Source organism: Cyprinodon tularosa, unplaced genomic scaffold (assembly GCF_016077235.1).
Source record: "Cyprinodon tularosa strain WSP-4 unplaced genomic scaffold, ASM1607723v1 ctg473, whole genome shotgun sequence".
NCBI lineage: Eukaryota > Metazoa > Chordata > Actinopteri > Cyprinodontiformes > Cyprinodontidae > Cyprinodon > Cyprinodon tularosa.
In genome coordinates, this window is record NW_024039200.1 from 428,927 (window position 1) to 453,874 (window position 24,948).

General features: G+C 39.0%; 1 protein-coding gene across 1 annotated transcript; it reads right to left on the reverse strand.

Annotated features, from left to right (window-relative positions):
* Positions 1-324: 324 nt before the first annotated feature.
* Positions 325-21,591, reverse strand: ankrd24 (ankyrin repeat domain 24). Its single transcript, XM_038301744.1, has 22 exons — positions 21,076-21,591; positions 19,813-19,943; positions 18,740-18,828; positions 18,509-18,573; positions 18,355-18,412; positions 18,091-18,161; positions 17,866-17,972; positions 17,163-17,335; positions 16,694-16,716; positions 16,349-16,441; positions 14,012-14,134; positions 13,784-13,903; positions 13,533-13,662; positions 13,231-13,409; positions 6,487-6,650; positions 5,490-6,250; positions 5,097-5,413; positions 4,758-4,991; positions 3,477-3,653; positions 3,210-3,377; positions 1,394-1,459; positions 325-775 (listed from the first exon to the last, which is right to left on the reverse strand). The coding sequence occupies exons 1-22, from the start codon at positions 21,145-21,147 to the stop codon at positions 707-709; spliced, it is 3,390 nt and encodes a 1,129-aa protein (XP_038157672.1). The 5' UTR covers positions 21,148-21,591; the 3' UTR covers positions 325-706.
* Positions 21,592-24,948: the final 3,357 nt, after the last annotated feature.

Here is a 24,948-nt window from a genome sequence, read left to right on the forward strand (position 1 = left end):
GCATAATACTGCCATCTACTGTTCAGTACCGTCTCAGTTCATCTCTCTCAACTTGCCGTAGTTATTTTCGAGCGTCATGGGAGATCTCGCAATCGCTAGTTTGTTGCCTCTGCGCTGCCGTAGCGCAAAGATGTCAGCCTCCATGGCTGCGAGACCCGCTCCTATGTAATTATAAATAACGAATTCTAAGGCAACGCAAATGTTATGGTTAAAAGGCTGAGCTCATAGGTGATGATAAATAACATAGTTATGTATAATATATTAAATTTCTGAATTTATATGCCTGTAATTATTACACACTGTAGCTTTAACATACATGACTGCTGTTGGCTGATATTCTAGAGCCTTAAGAAAATACATGATTTTTGAATAAAACATATTACAAGAAGAGCAATTGTTTTCCTTTTTAATTATAACAACTTTGTGTAAAATCTTGTCACACAATCATCATCAAAATACCCACTCTGTATCTACATTTCTTCTATCAACAAACCATACAGATAAAAAAAAGGCAACACTTTTACTTCCCTTGACATTTGCTTTTCATGCAGTCATTAAATCTTGTTTAGGTTTTATATTATACACATGCAGCAATGTCCAACCACAGATTGGCTGTGTTTGGCTTTGTGATTGAGGTTTCTGTTATCTTGATTCTATGGATTAAAGCAATAGCGCTGCGGATGTGTTGTAGGGATGTGCAGAGACTTCAGTGCTCCTGCTGTGTCATCTTCAGGATTTGAAGCAGGAGACGTTGCACCTCTTCATCCATGCGACCCTGTTCATTACAGTGGCAATGCCCATAACAAGTGAAACGTTATAATGTATACAAATCTCTGATTCAGTTACCTAATATCTCACTCTTAGCTGAAGATATTGTGCTTTTTTAACCTCTACTGTATGTTATAGCCTATATTATGAGCAACATTAAATTATGAAAATGTAGGTGCCCTACCCTGTTGATTTCTAAATGTATTATTTAGGATACTGTTGTTCAACCATGGCGGTACATCGACATATTATATATGTCAGTTAAAAACTAAAAAACTAAATCAACTCAGGTCATTTTGAGAGAAGACCAGGGAGTGGTTTACTAATCTTTTAAGCATAAATGGTAACACACCAAAACATCAAAACAATAAACTGATCTCTTGAGCCTGTCATTTTATTTCTTTTATTTTAAAAAGCTTTTTTTTTCAAATTGTAAGTCAACAATCCTTGTTCTTAGGGTTTTCTATATAAACATTGAATTATTATTTATCAATCCAACAAAGAATAAATGTGATGCAACCATAACTCAAATCAAAGAAGAAAACTAGATCTGTCCAACTTAAAATATAAGAGTGAGCCATCTTTTATTGTATCTTGTGTGTACACATGTGTGTTCTCAACTGACCTGTACAGCTGCTAGTAAATGGGAGCGGTACACCGCCACAACCTGTTTGTGCTTTCTTTCCCAATCCTGCAAAATAGAACAGTGTTTTTGATCATTAATATACTGATAAGGCTGATGTTTTGTTTATTATTTGTGTCTACCAAATCTCTCCAAAGCAGTTTATGCAGCATAATCCAAATTGTATCTTTGCATGTATATTTTTTATAAATGTTATGCCATCAAAAGATTTTAATGACCCTACGAGTCTGGATTGTATGTAAAAGAAACATGTTGTGCACCATCCAAACACCTTATAGTCGAAGAGAAAGTCCACTGTTTACAACAATTCCTACGTATGTCTGGGATTTATTAAAGGTCATAGCTGCAATTTTTTTAAATCAATGGGCGAAAGGATGGGTAAACCCTGGACATGTCGCCAGTCTGATGCAGGGTAACACAGAGACACACAGAGACATGCAACCGTGCACATCCACACACTAAAACCGAAGGACAATTTAGATTTGCCAATGTTTTTACTGTGGAAGGAGTACCTTGAAAAAACCCACACATGCAGAGGGAGAACATACAAAGCCCATGCAGAAAGACCCCAGGCCGGGAATTGAACATTTTACTGAAAAACAATAACATGTAAATAATAGTTTTATACATTTTGATATGTCCCAAAAAAATTTTTATATCTACTGCTGGTTACAATGCCAATGTCAACACGAAAGCAATTATAAGAATAGTAGCTGGACGTCATAAGGGCTGGAGCTTAGGTACTGCCAGATGCTAGTAGCTCTGTGATAAAAATGGCTTCTTCTCAGCATTACATTTCTCAAATTCAAGCAGATCAAAAAAGAAGCAAAACAAGGGCGTAAACTGGTCAAGCTGTTGAGTGTTGGCCCAGGTTTAAGGAAGCAGAGGGGCTTCAAGCAATATAGAGCATGGGTACTCAAGTCTAGTCCTCAAGAGTTAAATTGTGTAACTTTTAGATACATTTCTTCACTAACACACCTGGATCTAAAGGCTCAATCCCCTATTTTTGGCTCAGCAGAGGCATGGTAACGAGCCACTCATTTGATTCAGGTGTGTTAAAAATGTGGTCTATCAACACGTTGCAGGAAAATAGCTCTTGATGACTGGACTTGAGCATTCCTGATGTACAGTAGAGGTTTCAACTTTACTTCTCAACAGCTAAGTTAAATGTTTGATGAACCTGGTAACCGACGCGCAAACAGTACAATTGAAAGCTGGAAGGTTAGCAGGAAGACTATATCTTTGTCAAAGTTCTAGAGTCTAGTTTACATCTATACATCCTCTTTGCCTTGTCCTGGGGATGCAAGTCATTGTATATAGCAATTCACACTCTTTTCTTGAATTAATTTGAAGGTCTCTTGCTACTGACCGTGTAGACAGTTGATGGCATCTGCACATTATGTGCCTCAGTATCTGCTGATCACGCTCTGTGCAGTATCACTTCAAATCTAATTTGTTGACATTTTATACCTTGATAGGATTTTTAGCATTCCTTTTTTTGTTGTTGTTGTTGATTCTATTTCCATGGAGCTGACATTGGAACGTGGTCATTATGGAGGTAAGTGAATACATTTACAAAGGTTGTCCTGCAAAAACACCTACTGAAACAAACATTATATTAAGCATGCATAACATGTTTATTGATTAAAAAAACAACACATTTAAATGATTATAAACAGATAAATTAACAAATATCTATAAACTAATTATTGGCCATATATAAGAAGTGCCGTACTGTAAGCCAAACACTGTGCCTAAGCTCCTCATGTAAGACCACATCTGTCACATCCTCACTCACCTGAAGCTGTTGGGTGAGAATGCCAATCCTGTTCTGCAGTGCCACCTGCTGCCCTGGATTACCATGTTGAGTAGAGGAGGATGAAGAGGATGATGATATACCAAGAGGAGGTGAAAGGGCTCCCAATGCCTCTTTGAGTCTGAACACTTCTTTGGAAAGCTCTGTTATCTAACCACCCAAGAAACAAAACAAGTTTGTGAGGAAGTTTGAGACCTCACCACCTCAATAGTGATTATTGTTGGTAAAACTGGAGCGGTAGGCTCTTACCTTACGATCCTTCTCTTTGACAAGACCCTGGGACTCTTGGATGTCTTTGTGGAGCTCTTGGATGTGTCTGGACTGAGCTTGAAGTTCAGAGAGCTGCTTCTGTACTGTGATCACCTGGGACTCTGCTGCTTGTCTCTCACTCTTGTGAAATAGCGCCTCCCTCTGCACCTGGAACACCTACAGTAGGATGACCACATGTCATGAAAAAGTTCACAAATCCAAACATTACAGATGAAGGATTGTTTCACGCTGTCAAGCCAAAGACATGAATGTGGTTTTTTGATTTTGGTTATATTCTTTAAGATTACGACCACAGTCTGAAAATATACTTTCTGGAGATTGTACGCGAAAGACACAATTGCTAAATGGAAGAGAAAGAATACATGCTTTACAGTGTTACATGCATCTATGTACATGCATTCATATGCATCTAGGTACACATATTAAGCACCCCTGATTTGATATTTTGTAGCACAACCTTTAAGTACAAGATTTTTGCATATTTTTGTATCCAAACATACACAATAAAATACTGAAATTCTTTCATGTCCTTTGAAAAATAACTTAAGCTCTAAAATATGTTGTGTAAAAACTTCTATTAATTGTCATTTCCTAATCGAATAACACCACAGATTCTCAGCTCTACTTAAGTATAACTTTAACAAAGCCATTCTAACAGAATACTATCCATCCATCCATCCATCCATCCATCCATCCATCCATCCATCCATCCATCCATCCATCCATCCATCCATCCATCCATCCATTTTCTCTAGCTTAGGGCTTGTCAGGGTCGCAGTTGCTCGGTTTCTATCTCGGGTAGTCTATGGGTAAGAGGCAGGGTACACCCTGGACAGGTCGCCAGTGTGTCACAGGGCATAACAGATTACTATTCTTGATTAAAAATGTTGCTGCCCTTCATCTTCACAGGACATCAGGAATTACAGTATGGGTTTAAGACTCAGTCATATAAGGAACTCTATCTCAAATAACCATTTATACTAGAACAACAAAGCCCAAGATGAAGTAAAACTACGGTTAGTGTGATAAAGAGTTCAGGCTGCTAAATTCCACTCTACTTCAGAACATAATGATATACAGAGGCATCATAGTGACAATGGCAGGTAATGTGGAGAAACCAATACATGAATGATATAAAGGCTAAACAGAAGCCTCAAAAGGCGATGTAACTTAGTATGCCACAGAAACAATACCATCTTCTTAGGCTTTAGAGGGCACTGAAGAGGACTGATGACTGACCCAATAACATGCTGCACAAACCTCTGTGCATGTCTTCTCATGTTTCCTGGTGAGGTCATTGAAGCCTGCCGTGATGGCATTGATCTCTGCCTGCAGAGAAAGTCGCAAGGCCTCGTGGTCTTCCTTGGATATCAGACCGTGTTCTGCAGCTTTCTGGGACTTCAGCTCTCTGAGCTCCATTTCCTTTTCACTGAGAGCCTCTTGTGCGGCTGCTGCACTCTTTTCACTGGCCTGCAGGGTGCGCTGGAGCTCTTCCTTTCAAACATGAAAACACAGGTTAGAGCTGACATTTTCTAAAGATCAGTGTGGGCAAAAATTTCATAGCTTAGGAGTTTTCATTGCTTTCTTCTATCCACTGACCTTGACCTTCTCGTGCTCCTCTTTAGGAATGGCATCCTGTTTGGCTTGTAGTTCTGCCTGTAGCTTAGCAGTCTGCTCCTCAGCATTAACTCGTAGAGTTTTCTCCTCTTGAAGCTCCTGAAGAGTTTGAGAAAGCTGCTCTGACACTACAGACAGTGCCTCTTTATGCTTTGAAAGGGGCACAGCGTCTTTTAACTGCAGGGCGTCCTGTGCCCTGCTCTCCCGCTCTGCACAAAGACAATCCAGAGCTTGGGCTGCTTCCTGCCTCGCCACCTCCAATTCCTCCCTCACTGCTGCTAAAGTTTGCTTAGATCGATCTGGACAAAGGTGGAATACAATCAAAATCAAGCTGTCAGTAAACACAAGTATATCTAACATAGAAAAGGAGTAAACCTGAAATGAAAGAGGGCTCTGAGCTCTCCGAATGCTCCTCCTCTTCCTGCTCCTCATCATCTCCATGTTGAGGTCTAAGTCTCTCCAGCCCCAGAAGGGCATCATTGAGCCGTCGAGCCACGTCTGCCCTCTCCCGGGCAAGCTGTTCACACTGAAGTCCAAGGGTCACCTGCACCTCCTCCAGCTCTGAGCGTGGGACACACTTCCTCAGCTCTCCCTCCAGTTCAGCCAAACGCTCCTGAAGACGTCGGACCCGATCCCCATCTCCGGCTGTTGCTCCTTCTTTCCCCAATGTCCTGCTCTCAGCCAGGACTGCTTCCAGTTCGATAACTCTATCACGAAGGGACTTCACTGTTTCTGCCTCTGTCTCTTCTCTTTTGCCTTTGTCTTCTTCCTTTATCACAGACTCTTTCTTGGTCAGAGCAGCTTGGAGTTCCTTCACTTTCTCTGTCAGCTGTTTGATTGTCTCATTGTCCTGGCTGCTCTGACCCTGAGCCTCGCCCTGCCTCCCTGCAAGTTTCTCTTCCAACTCTGTCACCCTGGCCCTCAGCTGCTGCAATTCCTGGCTTGCACCTCCTGCAGCCTGAGCGTCTGCTGTGCTAATGTTTCCTTCAGCACACTCCACAGAGAGCACCCCAAGACGCATTTGCTCCTTGAGCTCCTCCAGCTCAGACTGGGAGGAGGCCAGCTGCTCTTCCAACCCACAAAGCTTTTCTTTTAGAGCTGCTGTGCTTTCTGGATCTTCACTTCCATTCTGGGAGCTGCTTCTACAAGACATGACAACTTAAACTTGAAAAGAAAGCAACATAAACACATGTTAAGTCACACAAAAATAGATTAAAAGCCTGTTTCTAACCTTGCAATATTTTTACTTTTAAATTTATCAGTGAATCCAGTAAATCTATCTCAATATCATACTTGAGAATTAAGGATTACCAGCTGAGTAAAGTGTGGAAACTAACTGCTTGTGGTATGTAAGAAAATAAAAGCATCTCACTGCTCGTCAGAAACACTGCAGGCTTCCAATGACATCTGTGCTTGAGAAAACCGCTCCTGAAGGGCTTCAAACTCCTTCCTTAAAATCTCATACTGAGTTATAGGGACTGAGTCTGGACTGATGGTCTGCATGTCGGTATCATCTTTCTCAAACATCTCCAGCATCTGTAATCAACATAAAACTATCATAGAACAGTGTGATTTACATGTTATATTAAAAGAAAAAAAAAAAATATTTGCTTTGTGTGTTCTAAATGTATGATGTGAGGGACTTTCAGCATTGGACTCTTGTTTGCTCAGGTGTTAAATAATGTTGGAAAAGTATTAATAAATTATTATGAAGGTAATATTAAAAGCTTAAATGTAATAACTATAATGACAAGAATTTAATTGTAACTGTCTGGCTTTAAGTTGTGTATTTATTAAATAATGAATTAAAAAGGCAACCATACATTTGTGTTTAAATCTATTGTGAACCACAGTGCCTGTATTATTGGACCTTAGTGCAGCATTAGATACTGTTGATCACTCCATTTTATTTCATCAGCTGGAACAAGACCTCCACCCTTCTGGCACAGTCACTGGTTTGAATGATTTATCAGCAAAATATGTTACAGATCTGCTGTTAGTGTATCGACCACCCACATTTCTCAGGTCTTTTGGTTCTAATCAACTCTGTATACCTGAAAGCAGAGATAAACTTGGAGAAGCAGTTTTCAGTACTTATGCTCTAATCATCTGGAAGTAACTCCCATGAAACTGAAAAGTACTTAAACCCTCAGTTGCTTTAAATCAAGATTAAAAGCTTATTAATTTTGGCAGTTTGTTGTGTTTGCTTCGTTGCTGTGTGAATGAAATCATAGCTTCAGCCAAGCTCCTGTAATAAGCTGTAATATGTTACACCTTCAACAGCCACAATTTCATAGTGCACCTGGGAGGAGCAATATACACTACAAAAAAAAATTAAGGGAACACATAAACAAAATAAAAATATAACTTAAATCAAACCAAAGCTCTAAATCAGACTGCCCGCTTAGGATGCAATACTGAATGACATTCAATTTTACATGTGGTTGTGCATATGGAATAGAAAACAGGTGAAAATCTTTGGCAATTAGCAAGACACATTGAATAAAGGAGTGAATCTGCAGGTGGGGACCAGAGACCACTTGTTTGTACCCATGCTTTCTGTCTGATGTTTTGGTCACTTTTGAATGTTGGTGGTACTTTCACTCATGGTAGCATGAGATAGACTCTACAACCCACACAAGTGGCTCAGGTAGTGCAGCTCATCCAGGATGGCACATCAACGTGAACTTTGGCAAGAAGGTTTGCTGTTTCTTTCAGGTTAGTGTCCAGAGGCTGGAGGTAGTACCAGGAGACATACCAGTAAACCAGGGACATGGAGGCTGTTGGAGGGCAACAACCCAGCTACAGGACTGCTACCTCTGCCTTTGTGCAAGGAGGAAAAGGAGGAGCACTGTTAGAGCCCTGCATGCCACAAATGTGCATGTCTCTGCAGAAACGGTTAGAAACCGACTCCATGGAGATGGTATGAGGGCCCAACATCCACAGACCTTGTAGAACACTTGGCATTTGCCAGAGAACACCAGGATTGGCAAATTCACCGCTAGCACCCTGAGGGCCCACAGCCCTCCATGTGCTCACCAAGAGGGAGCATGACTGAAATTAGGTACCAAGATGAGATCTTCAGACCCCTTTTGAGACCATATGCTGGTATGGTTTACCCTGGGTTCCTCCTAATGCAGGATAATATTACACCTCACGTGGCTGGAGTGTGTCAGCAGTTCCTGCAAGATAAAGGCCTTGAAGCTATGGACTTGCACCTCCCATTCCTCAGATCTGAATCACATTGAGCACCTCTGGGACATTATAGAGTTATCCATCCACCAACTACACATTGCACCACAGACGGTCAAGGAGTTTGCTGATGCTTTAGTACAGATCTGGGAGGATATCCCTCAGGAGACCATCTGCCACCTCATGCCCAGGAATTGTAGCAAGGTCATACAGACTTGTGGAGGCGACACACAATACTGAGCCTTATGTTGACCAGTTTAAAGGAACTTACATCAAAGTTGGATTATCAAGTGGTGTGTTTTTCCACTTTAACTTTGTGTGTGACTCCAGATCCAGGCCTCGATTGATTAATACATTTGTTTTCCATTGACGATTTAAGGGTGATGTTGTTTTTAGCACTTTCAGTCAGCAGTATCTATTTCTAGCTCTTCCAGTGGCGTACTGCCCTATTTCCGAAAGCCATCCAAATGGGTTTTCATCTCCAGTCTGAATGTCATAAAGAGAGAATGAACAAAGAAGTCGAGACATAGATACGTACTCTGTGTGGTCAAGAACCTGTCAAGTGGTCACACAATCTCCATTGGGTCATAAATTCCATCAACTCTAAGCCCTTATGTCTTATCTGTTTTGACCAACCACCAGTATTCTTTATGCAAAAAGGAAATAAAGACCAAGGACCCATCTAAACTTGCCTCAGCTCTGAGATATGAACAGGATCCTGCTTACTAGCTTGGCCAGAGTGTTTAGTTGTTCACTAAAGACTTGCCCCTCCATGTAAATTGCAGAAAGCAGGCTCCCTTCTTCATGCATCCATTCGCCATTGCCAAAGTAATCAACTCTCTTGCTGTTCACCTGCAGCTTACTTGCACCATGAGGATTCATCCCATGTCTGCAGTGTCATGAATCAAGCCATTATAGCCTGCCCTAGGCACTCTTCTTAGCACCCCGCTCCTTGTTGGGGATTGGGGTCATACTGTTTGTCACACAAATGGCTTCCAGACTGAGAGATCATGGCACACAGCACCTGGTGGACTGGGAGGGTTATGGACCTCAGGAGAGATCTTTGATACCTGGTTGCTTCATTGTTGATAAGTCATCAGTGAGTTCCACAGATTGCACCCTGATAAATCTAGAGGTCCATCAGGCTCCAGACCTTGGGGGAGGGATACTGAAAAGTCAAAGCCTGTGGATGTGTGTTGTGTTTGCTCTGCTGTTGGAGCTACTCAGCCAAGCTCCTGTAATTAGGTCTGAGTGGCTACACCTGCAGCAGCTCAGGTTACTGGTGTTACTGCACCTGGGAGGAGCACTATATATATTTCTGACTCTTCCAGTGGCTTAACCATGTGCCAGTCAGTTTCCAGCCCCTCAGAACATGTTGCTTAAATAAAACTCTAAAATTGCTTCTTGTGTATTGGCTGAATTGTCATTTCCAAGTCTTTATTCATTACACTGTGCTATCAACGTAATCATCTCAGTTATCTTATCTTAAGAAGTATAAACTTTTATTCTCTCTAAATAATTGTATTGTATCTATGCCACTGCAATGTACTTTTATTATTTATTTCCTGCACTTGAATTTTCAGCCACTGAAATATACTATACAAATAAACTTGGCTTATTTGGCCTTTGAATGCCTTTAATTTAAAATTTTAAGGAAAGACTCAAATATACACAAACACCCCAACTTATATCTGCATCAGTGTTCAGAAATAGGTTACAGAGAATTTATGCATAACGGATCTGTCCTTTAACTTAGTCTCTAAAAATGGATCCATTCTGAAAAAACAGTCTAACAACCTATGATCTAACCACAGATACTTCGGCAACCCACCTTCAGCAACCCACCCATGTCTGCTGTTTGCTTATGTTTGCTTATCAGTCTTGTTACGCCCACCAAGGACACAACATATTTGAGGACACGAGACAAAAATGAGGGTTCAAAAAAAGATATTTTATTAATAAATTCTCTCCGTTTTAGTTGTTCTTGGTTCGGCTTCTTCAGATGTTCTGCGAAGAGAAAAATAGTTAACGGCCCCTCAAATCCCGTGCCCCAAAAAAAGAAAAAAAAGAAACCCAAAGTAACAACAGAAAGTTGGACCTGGCAGGCCGATCAAACAGAATAAAACGGTACAGCAGGGGGCCAACCCTATACAGGGCCGTCGAAGCCCCTACTGGTACCGGACTAAAGGCAAAAAATAACCTAAGCGAAAGACAAAATCGAAAACAGGACTACCGGTCCCGCCAGGCCAAAAACCTCAAGAAAAAAGTAAGAAAAAGGTAACAAAAATACCACATGGCAGGCTGGAACGTCCGCTGCAGGCCGCAGCGACAAGACAAGTGCGCACCGCGCACGATGGAGCAAATGAAGCAGGTGGGAAGTGGCGTCCAAACGAGGTAGGAAAAGGAACGCGCAAGGAACGCGCTAACGTGCTGAAGGCCAGCCTATTTATAGGCGGACGACAGCACCACAAATTAACATAATTAACTTGCTAAAAGAATCCCAAAATATATTGACAAAAGATCCTTCAACTAAAGTTTATAAGAAACAAAGAAAAGAAATGGACAAAAATCATAATGTGCCCGAAGCACATAACACCCCCACCCAAAGACTCTGAATGGGGTCTGAAGTAAAAAAAAAACCCATTCAGAGAAAAAAAAAAGGAAAGCGGGACTACAGTCGTGAGTGTGCGTCGGCCACTACATTGTCTTATCTTCACATAATAAAAACACGTTAAAAGGAAAGCGGGACTAGAGTCAGGAGAGTGCGTCAGCCACTACGTTGTCCCCTCTTCCTACAATAAAAACGCGTCACATAGCTTTCACATCCAAGACATGATCTAATGCGCTCTCAATGCCACCAAGCGCACAAACACAGCCGATCCACCAACTCCAGTCTGCGTTCTTCCAAAAACAGCTCCTTTTCCATCAAAGCCAGCTGTCCTAATTCGATCTGAAGTTCCTCTAAACGACACGGATCAGCTGCAAGTGAGGTTTTATTCGGCGATTCATCAAGACTCTGTGCTAAAACTGCAGCAGGAAAAATATCCTTCGTGCACTCACTAAAGACATCTAATGTGGCTCCTCGAGCACTCATCCAGGTCAGACTCCATGTCCACCCCTGGAATCTAGCCACACTAAACAGGAACACTCCATCCAATGTAGGCTCTCGAGCAAACTCATCCAGGTCAGACTCCATGTCCACCCCTGGAATCTAGCCACACAAACTGTCAAGCACACATACAAAGCCACAAAAAACACCAGAGCCAAATCGTCCAATCCACAATAACCTCAAAATGCTCGGCTTCCCGTGCATCTGCAGCTGCCCCGACACCTGCGTCATCTCGTTCACTGGAAACACAACTGATAGAGTTATGCAGAGCGGGCGCACGTTCAGCAACAGATCCTTTGTGCATTTCTGCAAAGTGTCCAATGTGGGCCCTCGAACAAACTCATCCAGGTCAAACTCCATGTCTACCCCTGGAATCAAGCCACACCAAATCAGGAACACCTCTGCACAAATGAAGCTACAGCACCACCAGAACCGAATGCTCTAACTAATCAGCGCAACGCGCGTCAGCTGCGCAAAAATACACACAAACCCAGCACAACCGCCAACAAACAAGAACCAACCGTAGGACCCGACCTGTCTCCAAAAGGCACACTTTGTTTAAACAAGCCCCCAAAAATATGTTACGCCCACCAAGGACACAACATATTTGAGGACACGAGACAAAAATGAGGGTTCAAAAAAAGATATTTTATTAATAAATTCTCTCCGTTTTAGTTGTTCTTGGTTCGGCTTCTTCAGATGTTCTGCGAAGAGAAAAATAGTTAACGGCCCTCAAATCCCGTGCCCCAAAAAAAGAAAAAAAAGAAACCCAAAGTAACAACAGAAAGTTGGACCTGGCAGGCCGATCAAACAGAATAAAACGGTACAGCAGGGGGCCAACCCTATACAGGGCCGTCGAAGCCCCTACTGGTACCGGACTAAAGGCAAAAAATAACCTAAGCGAAAGAAAAATCGAAAACAGGACTACCGGTCCCGCCAGGCCAAAAACCTCAAGAAAAAAGTAAGAAAAAGGTAACAAAAATACCACATGGCAGGCTGGAACGTCCGCTGCAGGCCGCAGCGACAAGACAAGTGCGCACCGCGCACGATGGAGCAAATGAAGCAGGTGGGAAGTGGCGTCCAAACGAGGTAGGAAAAGGAACGCGCAAGGAACGCGCTAACGTGCTGAAGGCCAGCCTATTTATAGGCGGACGACAGCACCACAAATTAACATAATTAACTTGCTAAAAGAATCCCAAAATATATTGACAAAAGATCCTTCAACTAAAGTTTATAAGAAACAAAGAAAAGAAATGGACAAAAATCATAATGTGCCCGAAGCACATAACAGTCTCTAGAAGAGATTTTTGTTTCTTATTTTTCTAACAATCATTAAAGACTCTATTCTTGAATGTTGCCTTACCCCTGACATCTGATGGGTCTTTTGTGATACAGCAAGGCTAATCCGCAACTTGATCACTAAGGGTCACATTAGCAGTCGCAAATGCACAACAAATATTACCTAAATACAAAGTAACTCAGGTAAATCTACTGCAACCAGACAAATCAAGATCTAAGCTGACAGAAATTCCATCTGCATTCCATCTGATGCAGATTTGTTATATTTAAATCTGTGTACTCCCTCTGTTAACTAGTCCAAGAGAGTGCACCTCATGACTAGTGACGTAGTGGTCATCACATGATGAGTCAGGAACATTCAGCTAATCACTCAGGTGATCATTCTATACCAACTGTTGTATTTGATTCGCTTCTTTGAAGATCTTAGTTAGGTTAACCTGAGGATAATTATGTTTGTGCTTTCTGTGTCAGAATTAATGCATTATCAGCTTCTTATAATTTGCTTTTGTGGCTTACCTGCACTTTAAGTACAAGCTCAGAGTTCTGTGAAATTAGATCCTCTATTTGTTTCTGCAATTCAGCAACTGATCGTGGGTCTGGAGGAGCAGGAGAAGGGCCAGTGGCGTCTGTCTCCGTTTGTGAAGAGGCTTCATCTTGGGCAGGGGATGCTCTGGAGCGTTTTGAAAGCAGCTTCTCTGTGGAGAGACCACCACAAAAGAACATTGCTGAACCACCTGGCAGGGCTGATGCAAGGAGGCATGCTGGGAAGTCTCTCTGTGTTCCAGCTCTAGAAGAAGAATGTTCTATGGACTGTATACCAGGGAAGTCCAGCATTTCATCTAAATCCTCTGAGTCACTGGTGCCAGTCCCATGGGCCCCCTTCAGCTCCTCTAGCAGTTTATCCCTTTCAGCCTCTGCCTCCTTCAGATGCTGCTTTAGTTGGGACAGCTATTGCACACACATGGGTAACTGGTAATCAGAGCTATTCCTTTATTATTGAAGTTAATGTTAGCATTGACTGTTTTGAAAAGGAAGAAGAAACAAATATTTTTTTTCTAAAAATCTGTACCTCTTCTAAGGCAGATAGGGCACTTTGCTGCTGCTGCTCCAGGGCCTTAATCTTCTGAAGCAGCCGGCCTCTTTCAAGCCGCAGCCGTCGGATCTCCTCAAAAACCTCCTCATCCTCTGCCTAATCGAGGCAGAAAACCACAGAAATCAAGTAAAAATATATATGTTATGCAGTGTAATGAAAAAGCAGTCAGAATTAAGAAAAACATGAAAAACCGGAATGTTTTACCTGAGAAGATTGCTGAGTTTCAGGAGGCTGGGGAGATGGAGATTGGGATTTCTGTGGCTCAGGTGACTTGGTACGGGGGGCTGGACTTGGAGATTTGGCAGGTCCAGGTGAGAGGTCCTGGATCTTTTAAATTAGAATACAAATAAAACAGAAAAAATTATACTACCAATCAATTGTCAAAGATAACAATGTTCTCTACCACAGGAAACTGCTCATTGTTTTATGGATTGATATATATATATATTTTAATTTACTGTAATTTCAATGTTAAGCTTGTTATATACAGGGCTCTCCATATTTGTGACTAAAGACAGAAACCAGCTAAAGCTAAATTTGCTGCGAAGCATCTAATTTATTAATGTTTTTCTTGCAAATGTCCATGTGTAATAAACTAATAAATCAGAACTAAACAACACGAAACTATCCTCTTCTCCAGTAGTGCAATCTCACACAGAAAATGTGAGATTTTTCGCTGCAAAAGAAAAAATCTGTATATGGAAGGATTTTCATTTTTTAAATAAACTCCCTTTGTTTCAGTTATTTAGACACCTAACAGCCCTTATAAAATAAACGCAACTGAAGAGGTTTAGTAATTGTATACTTTTATTGTATTTAATGGCTTCCTATTATTAAAAGGTATAAAACTGATTTTACAAAGAGCCCAGTGACTTTAAAAACTATTCAAAACAGGAATGGCAAACTGACAACCATTCCAAGTGAGGCAAAGGTGTAATTATCTTCATAATTTAGACAATGACATCAAGAGTGTTGCTGTTCACCTTAATTTGTTGACATCTAAAGTCAGCCCTGTATTTATCTTTCCCACCAGCCACTGTGAGGAGGCTGATGGAAATTGTAATTGAAAGTCTTCAAAGCTGTCTGGGTAAGATCAGCGACATCTTGGGCAGAGGTGTCAAGTAACAAAGTACAAATACTTTGTTACCATACTTAAGTAATTATTTTTAGAAAACATTTTACTTTTACCCCTTACATTTATTTTTTGCAATTATCTCTACTTTCTTCTTACATTTAAAAAGAAAGACATGTTAGTTTTGTTTCATTTAAGCAAATTTTCATTATGGCCTGTTAGTATTTAAAAAATCAAAATGTGGCACCAAAGTAATTTGTTTCATCTGGACAATTAATTTCCTTTTGTTTGGACTCGGTACTGCACCAACTTGTTGCTCGACTCACAAAAAAAAAGTTTTTCAAGATAATGCAAATTTTTTAAATTTTCATCCAGAATATATCTTTTTTTTTCGTTAATAGTGTAGTGCAGTAAAGCAGCTATCTTTAACATTTTTCATGCATTACTTTTAGTTTTATACTTTAAAATTTGGTACTTTTACACTTTTACTTGAGTAGAAGGCTTAAATTGATACTCAACTTCTATAAAATCGTTTTTAAATCATAATATTTATACTTATACTTGTGTAATAAACATGAATACCTTTGACACCTCTGATCTTGGGTTCATAAACTCTATAGATAACTATTGAAAGCTACTGTACCTGTAACCAGATTGGTTGTTTGGGAAGCATATCATCAGCAAAAAATAATTTTTGTTCCTAACATTCTCAATTTTAACACATGGAGTTGTGAACTGCTGCTGGGATTCTAGCTGCAAATCTGTGCTTATTACAAGAAAGACTAATCTGTCGGGAAAGCACCATGCCCATTGTTAAGCATGGTGGAGACTCTGTGATGCTGTGAGATTGTTTCTCTTACAAAGGTCATAAGGACCTTGTTGGCTTGTTGCCATGGCTTCAATGCCATGGCTTCATTGGCTGTCTAAAATACCAGGGTATTCATGTGAAAACCTGCTGGTCTATGCTAGACAACAGAAAATTGATCATCGTTGGTAACTCAACAGAATTATAATCCAAAATATAATACCAAATCTACAGAGAAATGGTTTACCAAGCACAAAATCAGCTATTTGTTGCGGTGGTTTAAGTCACAGACCTAAATCCTGTACACACATTGGTAAAGCTAAAGAGTATTTGGACTGTGGGTTATCTAGAGAGATTGTGTCATGATGAATAGTCAAATATGAAAAATGTTGTGAAATGGAGAAGACTAAGGGCTGTTCTATCAGCAAAACAGTGCATACTACCACCAGGGAAGCCAATAATTAAGGTACACATGATTTGATTATTTTAAAGAATAGATTTTTTAACTGTATAAAAGAGCAGTTAATTTAAAGACCATCTAAAGATCTCTACTAAGGTCCCATAATAGTGGATGGCATGCTAATATGATACATATAGCCTAAAGTTGAGCATTTGATAAAACACAAAAGATGTTTGCTTCCTGCTGAAATGATTTCTACAGTACCTGAAGAGCAGAGCGAGGCGGTGGAGGAGCTTTCCGTTTTCGGGGGGTGGTCCCCCCTTGCACTGATGAAGCGCCTGAGGGGATTTGAATGGGCTGTGTGTGGGGGTGAGAGGGGGATCACTGACATACAGGGGTCAAGCTTAACTTGAAACAAAACACAAAAAAGGAAGAAAACCAAGATGAAAGAAGAGGTCAGCAACAAAGAAGAGAGACAGCTAAGAGAATAGAAGCAGCACACTAAAAAAATGACCTCATATTGGAAGCCATGCACAATATGATGAGCCAAGATGAGTCATAATCTCATAGATGGAAGCAATGAATCAACATTCAACTATGTAATGTTACCTCCTCGCCTGTGCCCTCAGAAGCTATGTGAGCAACGGGGAAAAAAGATAATGAGCTAAAAGCATTTAAACACATTCAAATGGTAAAGTTTCTTTTCCACAGGTTTCATTCATGAATCTAACAGCAAATCTCTAATACTGAAACAAAATTTTGATAACTGAATTTGGAGCTTTGGCTTGATTTACATATCAGATATTCTGCATCATCTTGTTTTACAAACCATACATCTGTTTTTATATGTAAGCATGTCTCACTGAGCAAAACTATTTCCCCATACCATTATTTTAGTCCACTCTGCAAACATTCGGTTTTCCAGCTACTTTATCTATTGCATCTGCTCTCTGGGAATGGAGTATGTCATATTAATTAATGGCTTAATCTAGAGGCTTTGTGTGAAAGAAGAGGCTTTCCAGTAGAAGCAAACTTCCAAAATAGCCAACACAAAAGGCCCAAGGGCCTTGTACTGTACCTGGAGGTACTCCATCCTGCAACATACGAACAATGCCTTGGTTGCCCGTAGTTGTGGCAAAGTCAACTGCTTTGTGCCCGAGTTGGTCAACCAGCTGAGTACTTGCGCCACCTCTCAGCAGAGCCGCTACAGTCTCAACACTGTCGCTTTCACAGGCCAGCATCAATGCAGACCTTTCCTCCCAGAAACAGTTACAATACACAACAATGAGAGACAAACTGAATGAAAAGGTACAAAACATAAAACATTATAGATATATACACCAGTTAGGACAGGGGTTTCCAAATATCTAACTTGCCTAAATTAGACATCATCATGATCATAAGAAACTGCCCCAACAATAGTTTCAGTGTTATCCATTTAGGATCATTGTTTTTGCTGTGCAAATATAAAAAAATCTGGCATATAAATTTGACTAACAATCATTTTAAACTTAAAATTGATAACTAAGGATCACTTTATAGAACATCTGCTTGGAGTTTCTTCTCACAGTGGGATGGGTTATCCTTGTGTTTATTTTTTAGGGGACTTTTTTCAAGTTATTGACTTCTTTTTGAGAAACATCAAAAGCATTAGTTGAGTGCATAATATACACTCAACTAGTTCATCTAGCTTCTAAATGCTTATAGAATAAATGTAAAGTGGGATTTCACTTATCAATACCGCAACAAAAGTGTAAAAAATGTGGACAATAGCTGAGTACCTCCCCTGGTTGTCTTGTATGTTTGCATTGGCACCTCGACCCAATAGAAAGACACACAGCTCCACTCTGCTCATCTGGGCCGCTAGGATCAGTGCCGTGGCCCCGTCCTAAAAAAAGACAACAATTAATCAGAAGCTGGAGGATTAAATCCTTAAGATACAAAATGGAAGGAGTCATAAACCAAGAAACCAAACAAAAAAATGTAGCAACAGTCATCAAGCTTACACTGTCCTGGACATCCAGATTTGCTTTAAAATCCCACAGTGTCTCGGTGGACGACAAGCAGCCACTGATTGCTTTGGGATCCAATTAAAAACCAAAACAACAAACATAAAAATAGCTAAGAAATAAAAAATAGCTTTTACCTAAACAACAAGACATCATATGATTTTAATAACTGCTATTAAAGTCTCCTTACACTAAGATGTGACATGTCAATATCAGAGGCTCTAAGAGGAATCTGATTTATGCAGATAAAGTTGTTGATACCTGCATGATGCAGTGGGGTCCTGCCAATACTGTCAGTGCAATCTACTGCCAGTCTCTCCTAATGTGGCACACAGCACAGAAGTTATCCATTTTCCATATACTTCTGGCATGGTTTGGAGAATTTGTACAGTGGTTATGGCATTGCTGAGCTTACCTGCAACAGTCTCTTTAAACACTCAGGCTGGCTGTTTTTGGCAGCAAGGTGAAGTGCGCTGAAACCTGGAGTCAGTCGGTCATAAACAGAAAGCAAAATAAATATAATAAATAAATATATTATATAAATATACTAAATAAGTACATTGCTATATTGGGGATTGGGGTTGTTTATTTATAGTTTATAGCTTATAATATCATATAAACCGCTTCCAATAACAAAATATCATACCTGCTCCATCAGTGACACTGACGTCTGCTCCATGGGATATGATTACCTCCAGGCAATCTAGTCTGCCTCTAGATGCACAAAGGTGGAACCTGGCAGAAAGTGCAAACAAAAGAATATCCATGCAAAAATATTGTTAACATTTATGTATCTTCCATTTTTCTTAATCATTATTATTTTGGACCTAACAGCTTTAATTTTAAAATAAGGACATATTTTAGTCTTTCCATTATATGTGAAATTATATATTTAAATTGAAAGATTAAAATGTATGACAAAAATTAAAGGTCTCTTTATGACTCCTGGGAAAACAATAGGTGTTTTAAGTGTTTAAATCGCAGATGAAATACTGTATATAAGATTTACAGTTCATATAAATGTGTTTTATATACCTTGAGCTTTTTTTTCTACAGTTTTTATCTGTTAAATTGCACACATGCAAACTTTAAATGCTAATTAGGGGACATCTGAAGTCAGCTGTTAGCAATGGATTCTGTTTTGGGGTATCAGAGAAAAGTTAAAAAATTTTTTTAGAAGTTATTAAAACATTTGTAAACCATGTATTGTTTTCTGCAGTATATCTTGTTGTTCTACCACATACAATACCAATAAAAAAAAACAATATACGTTAAAGTTTTCATACAACAAAAAATGGGGAAATGTTTTACACTTTTATGTAAATTCCATCTGGGATTAAAAAAGAATGTTTACATTTATTTTAATTGTTGAACTTTTGAAGCTACTGTTTACAGTGAAATAACTACTGATAAACAAGAAACTTCATGTCCAAGTTTATATTCCTAGAGATAATGTGTGTCCTTAGCAGCTTGAAAGCAAAAATGTATTGGGTTTTCTTTTTAGAAGATGATTTGTGCTCAGATAATTATGTTTTTGGTTTTGTTTTCTTTTATTTATTTATTTTTTCTCACCCAGAAGAATAACATTTTGCTTTAACTATCTACAGTACAGATTATATGAAAAGAATGCTATAATAGGTTAGGTTTAAGTAAATAGATACCAATAAGTCTGGAAACTTTCCCCATTTCTATGAGGCAAACATCAAGTGTCAAACTTACGCTGACTTGCCCTCTGCATCCAGTTTGGTTGGACAAAGACCTTTTTTGACAATGAGGGCAGCGACTTTGTCAGGTTCATTCTGCTCCACAGCCTGCAGCAGCCTTTCATCGCTCTTGCTCCAGTCCTGACTCTTAAGGGGGTGAAATAAAAAAAAAAAGAATTAACCACCCTCTATGTCAGTACTGCCCTAATAAAAACTAATATTATGCTTTATACAATAACAGTTGGATGTTTACATACACTCATTAAATTGCATAAATGTCAAAAGTTTAAAGTTGGTCTACTGTCTCCATTTAAAAGCAATTATCATGTGTGGATCATTGTCCTATTAGAATACCTGATTTAGTACAGATTTCACTCACCTGACCAAACCTACCACCTAAAATGAAAGGATATGGGTCAAAATTATTAAAACGAAAGACTGTACCCCATAGTTCTAGAGCTGATTCGCATATGACTAAAATTTGCAGTTGCCCACCTGAAGATCTGATTATCTTCAGTGGTAGTTTTTTACAGTCCAATGAGAAAATTATGTTGCTATTTGTAAATAATGACAAGAAATATGATTAGAAAAGTCAATGTAAGGCTTTGAGGTTTCAGAATTCAGTACTCACTGTTAAGCATGGTAGTGGTAACATCATAGTGAGGGTCTGTGTTGTTGAAGGTGCTACTAATTTATTGTGCAAATTTGATGCAAGCTTTGAAACAAGAGGGGAGTCCAAAAAAAGGACCCCAAACTAAAACGGATTGACCAAGGAGATAAAGATATGTCACTGTAAGAGTCCTAAAGTAAACTAAATGAGCTCTTGCATGTCTGAACAGAGGACCTCCAAGTTTACAGGCAATATTATAGCAATTTCAATGGCTACAAACAGGCATGGTTAAGGTTCAAATGAATCAACAACAATAAACCACACATTGATAGGACATTTATGATTTTTTTTCCCCTTTTGAAGTTAAAGAAAAACATTGGTATATCAAAAAATGATTATAATATTAGTAATGTCTAATTTTAAAAATAACCATAACCAGTTTCTTGCATGGCTGTTTAACACAGAAAAAAAGATACATTCAAACAATTGTTTAAAGACCAAAAATACTCTGACAATTATGCTAATGGGTGTATACCGCAGAGCAGCACTGTATATACTGACATCCAATGCATTGTTTAAGAACTGTTGATGTAAAATTCTGCCAGATGAAAGATGAAGAAGGAGTCATTTTGCTGATAATTTTTAGAAATAAAGACAGAGGATACCTACTGGCAGCGGCAGCAGGCTGAGACAAGGACAGAACCGCTTCATTAGGCTAAAAACAGGCTGCTGGGGATCCATATTGCTATCTTGGAGTCAAACACAGCTACGTATATACTGCTAGAGCACTAATTTCCTCCTACATGCCTAAAATATGTTACATTTCAGATTATCTCAGGAAAATCAATGAGTTTCTGGGAAAGAACCTTCCAAAGGTCAGAACAACATCCCAACAGAGCAGAAAATGTATCCTATTTCTAAATCCTACCTCTGATGATGTATAAACTGTCACATACACACAATACTCTCCCTCCCTGTCACATCCCGAAACAGCATCCTGTCCGCTTTTGCAAAAATCCTCCTTTCGTCTTGCTCTCTCTGCATGCACTGGAACAGCCAATCTTTCCACAGCACCTCCCCTCCCTCCTGTTCTCATTTCTGGTAAATTTCCCTGCTGCCTTCTTCTTAGTAGCTGTCCCCATCTTCGCTCTCATTAGTTTTTGTCAAGTCTTGCATGGTACCCCACCTCCCAATCCCTGCTCCCCTCCTGCAGCATAGTGAGATCCGTTTCACTGCAGCTGCAGGGCCAGGCCTGTGTGAAGTGAGGACTCAGCAAAAAGGGGGGGTGGGGTGGAGGGTGATAGGGGGGTAAGGCTGCACATTGTCCAGCCTGAGTCTAACCATTTACCAAACTCACACTTTCTTTTCTTTTTGTCAGTGGTTGTGATCCACATTTACTGGTATGCCACTTGGTTTCTATAAAAGCATCAGTAAGAAGAAAATATCCAGACACATCAAACAAGCCATCTAAAGGAACTATCCCTTTAAACTTTGGGGCGTGTTGATTTATCAGCCTGTATAGAGGCCAAGCAGCAGTCTCACATCAACAGTTTATAGCTAAATGCTATATGTGTATTTTTTCTGTCATCTGTCGCTATTATTCAAAGTTGCCCTTAAGATTAGAAAAAAAGAATGACAGACATGTCAGGACCTCCTTGTGTGTGTCAGTCAGTGTGTCTGCATGGCTTATGTGTTAATAATTGAAGGCTACCTGAGATCATTGTTACAGCAGCAGTCTGGTGGCGGTCCTGCTCTCCTGCTGTTCAGCAACACTAAATCCTAATACCTTCCCCTCAGCTTATATACAATAATTGAAGAAAGCAAACTATGATGTTGAAACTTGAAAGAAAAATAACTTTCAGGGAAAGAGATAACTTCTTTCATAGTTCAATCACTATTAATCCTCCAAACTCATCATAATAGATGCTTCTTACCTCATTCTTTTTAAACTTTGCTTTGAGACTTTTCATCCTTTGGGTGGAATGCTGTAAAAATGTCACTTTTTAACAATTGATATGTCATTGTTATAATACATTAAAACTGAATTACACCAGACTATCATCAACACATAAAGGCCATTAACATATAAAAAACATAAGGTACTAATAAAAATCAGGCTAAATATTTAACTCTAATGCTGCCAATGTATTAAGTTATATCTACATATTAAGCTTGCAGGAAGCAGCCTACCTGTGGCAGACAGTGGAGTTCCAGTGGGGGGGTTTCACTGGCACATCAGCTGCTCTCTGTAAAATACTGAATCCACTGCTGCCTGACTGATAAAGAAACCCCGCCCCCAGTCCCCAAACAACCAATGAGAAGCTCCAGATGGACAGTTGATTGTTGATGATGGACTGCAGTGTGCACATTAAAGAACGACTCATGTCGTTTTATTTGTTTTTAACCAGATAATGACAAACTATTATGCTGTTCATCACTGCTTGAAAATTATATGTTTTTTTTTTTTAAGTTTAAAACCTTTATTAGCTTAGAGTTCCACATATAGTGTTGGGGAAGTTCCTTGTTTTTTTTTATTGCAAAACAACATGAACAATATAGAACATTAATAATTAGAAACATACACAACAACAAAGGGTTTTACAGAACAGAACTATTATTTTAAAATGTCGAAATCAAATCTAATCTATGCTTGAGGGTCATAATTCTTTAAGGGCATTATAATTTGCATGGCTGTGGCATTTGAACCCAATTTTAAGGATTCTATATAGATATTAATATAATTTAACAAAATTTGGAAATTAGGTTTTTGTTGAAAATATTTTAAGATTTTTTTGATGAAATAAATTGACATATCTCTCCAGGATATTTTGGTATAATTACAATCCCAAAAAAAGATGAATAAGCTTTTCTTCATTATTTTTACAAAATGTACACATTGGGTCGAAATCCTATTTATATCTTTTTATCAAAAATGCTTTAACGGGATAAACAGTAGGAATAATTTTATAAGAAATTTCACTTACTTTATTGTTTATTAAGTATTTTTTAAGGAGCAACCAAGTTCACTTCCAATTTATATTTTCAAAAGTGTTGGACCAATAAAATATACAAGCTGGTGAAAAGACACATCTCGTGGAATATTTCTTAACTTTTTGTTGGTTGTTTTCTTACTTATAGAAGGACAATCATAATCAATTTAAATGGAGTTTATAAATGGAGTAAATTTGACGTGTGGGTAAAGATGATAAAAGCTTTAATGACCCACTAGGGAATACTGTACTTTTGGGTATACTGTACTTTTGGGTATACTGTACTTTTGGGTATACTGTAATTGCATTTAAGAAGAAAGGACAATCCTCCAATTTTGTCAAAGTTGTAAATGGGAATAGCATTCCATATAGAGTTTGGATTTTTTTAGAAGATTTTTAAATACTTAATTTTGAATGAATTATTTAAAGATGTGAAGTCAAGGGCTTCAATTCCTCCTTTTTCAACTTTATTTGGAAGTTCCTTGGTTCCGAGATGTTTGGAGGTCTCCACAAAGTCACAGTGAGTTTGACCAATAATGCCAGGAAAACAGAAGGACCAGTGATGCTGGAATGTGAGGTTGGTGAAAATATAGAATAATATAAAATAAAGTTGACTTTAAATTAAACATAGCGTTTCTTAGTCTTAACATGTATAGCAGAAAATAAATTTGGTTTGGGACACACAATTTCTTAAGGCAGCAACCGGGTGGGTACATATGGGATTATACCTGTCCCACACAACTCAGATGTTAAAATGTAATAAAAATATTTATTTCAAAATACATAATGAGCTTCTATTTTTATGCTGGGGCTATTTTCTTCATTAGCTGGAAAGTAAGTGATATATAGTTGGATACAGATATAGGAGGAACTGAATCTTAAGATTTTGTTATGGATGGATATCCCATAAATTACACACTTTTCACGTTTTAGTGAATAAGTGGTGTATTACAAAAGGGCTACACAATGTTTTTCATATTTTAAAAGCACAGATGTCACTGCTAGTAAAGATTCTCAATCATCAAGGTCATAGTCATTCCCAAAAAAAAAAAACAATCCAATGGACTTTGTTTCCAAGTTTAAAGACGTTTTGCTTCCCATCCAGGAAGCTTTTTCAATTCAAGTCCCACAGGTTTGCGTACATATAAAACTCCCATATGTATATGACATTTTCTGACATTTTGAATTGAAAACGCTTCCTGGATGGGAAACAAAACATCTTCAAACTTGAAAACAAAGTTCAGTGGATAGTAAATAATGTTGTTTACCTGAGACTAATCTAATTTCCCTTTAAAATACTGCTGGCCTCAGAGGTTTAGGGGGATATCCTAAGTTTAAACATTCCACAGATCACTATGGTTATCATAAAAAAGTAAATGTAAAAAACTCAAAAGTGTGTGAATACCATTAAAAGATTAATTCAGGAGAAAGGCATTTCTGAGTTTTTTGTCATAAATATGCTTACATAGATTTTGAAATTGCAGTTTAAATGGGGCAAAAGACTTAAAGATAGAGAGCTGTAATTAGTTGTAGTTGGATGAACAATTGACAG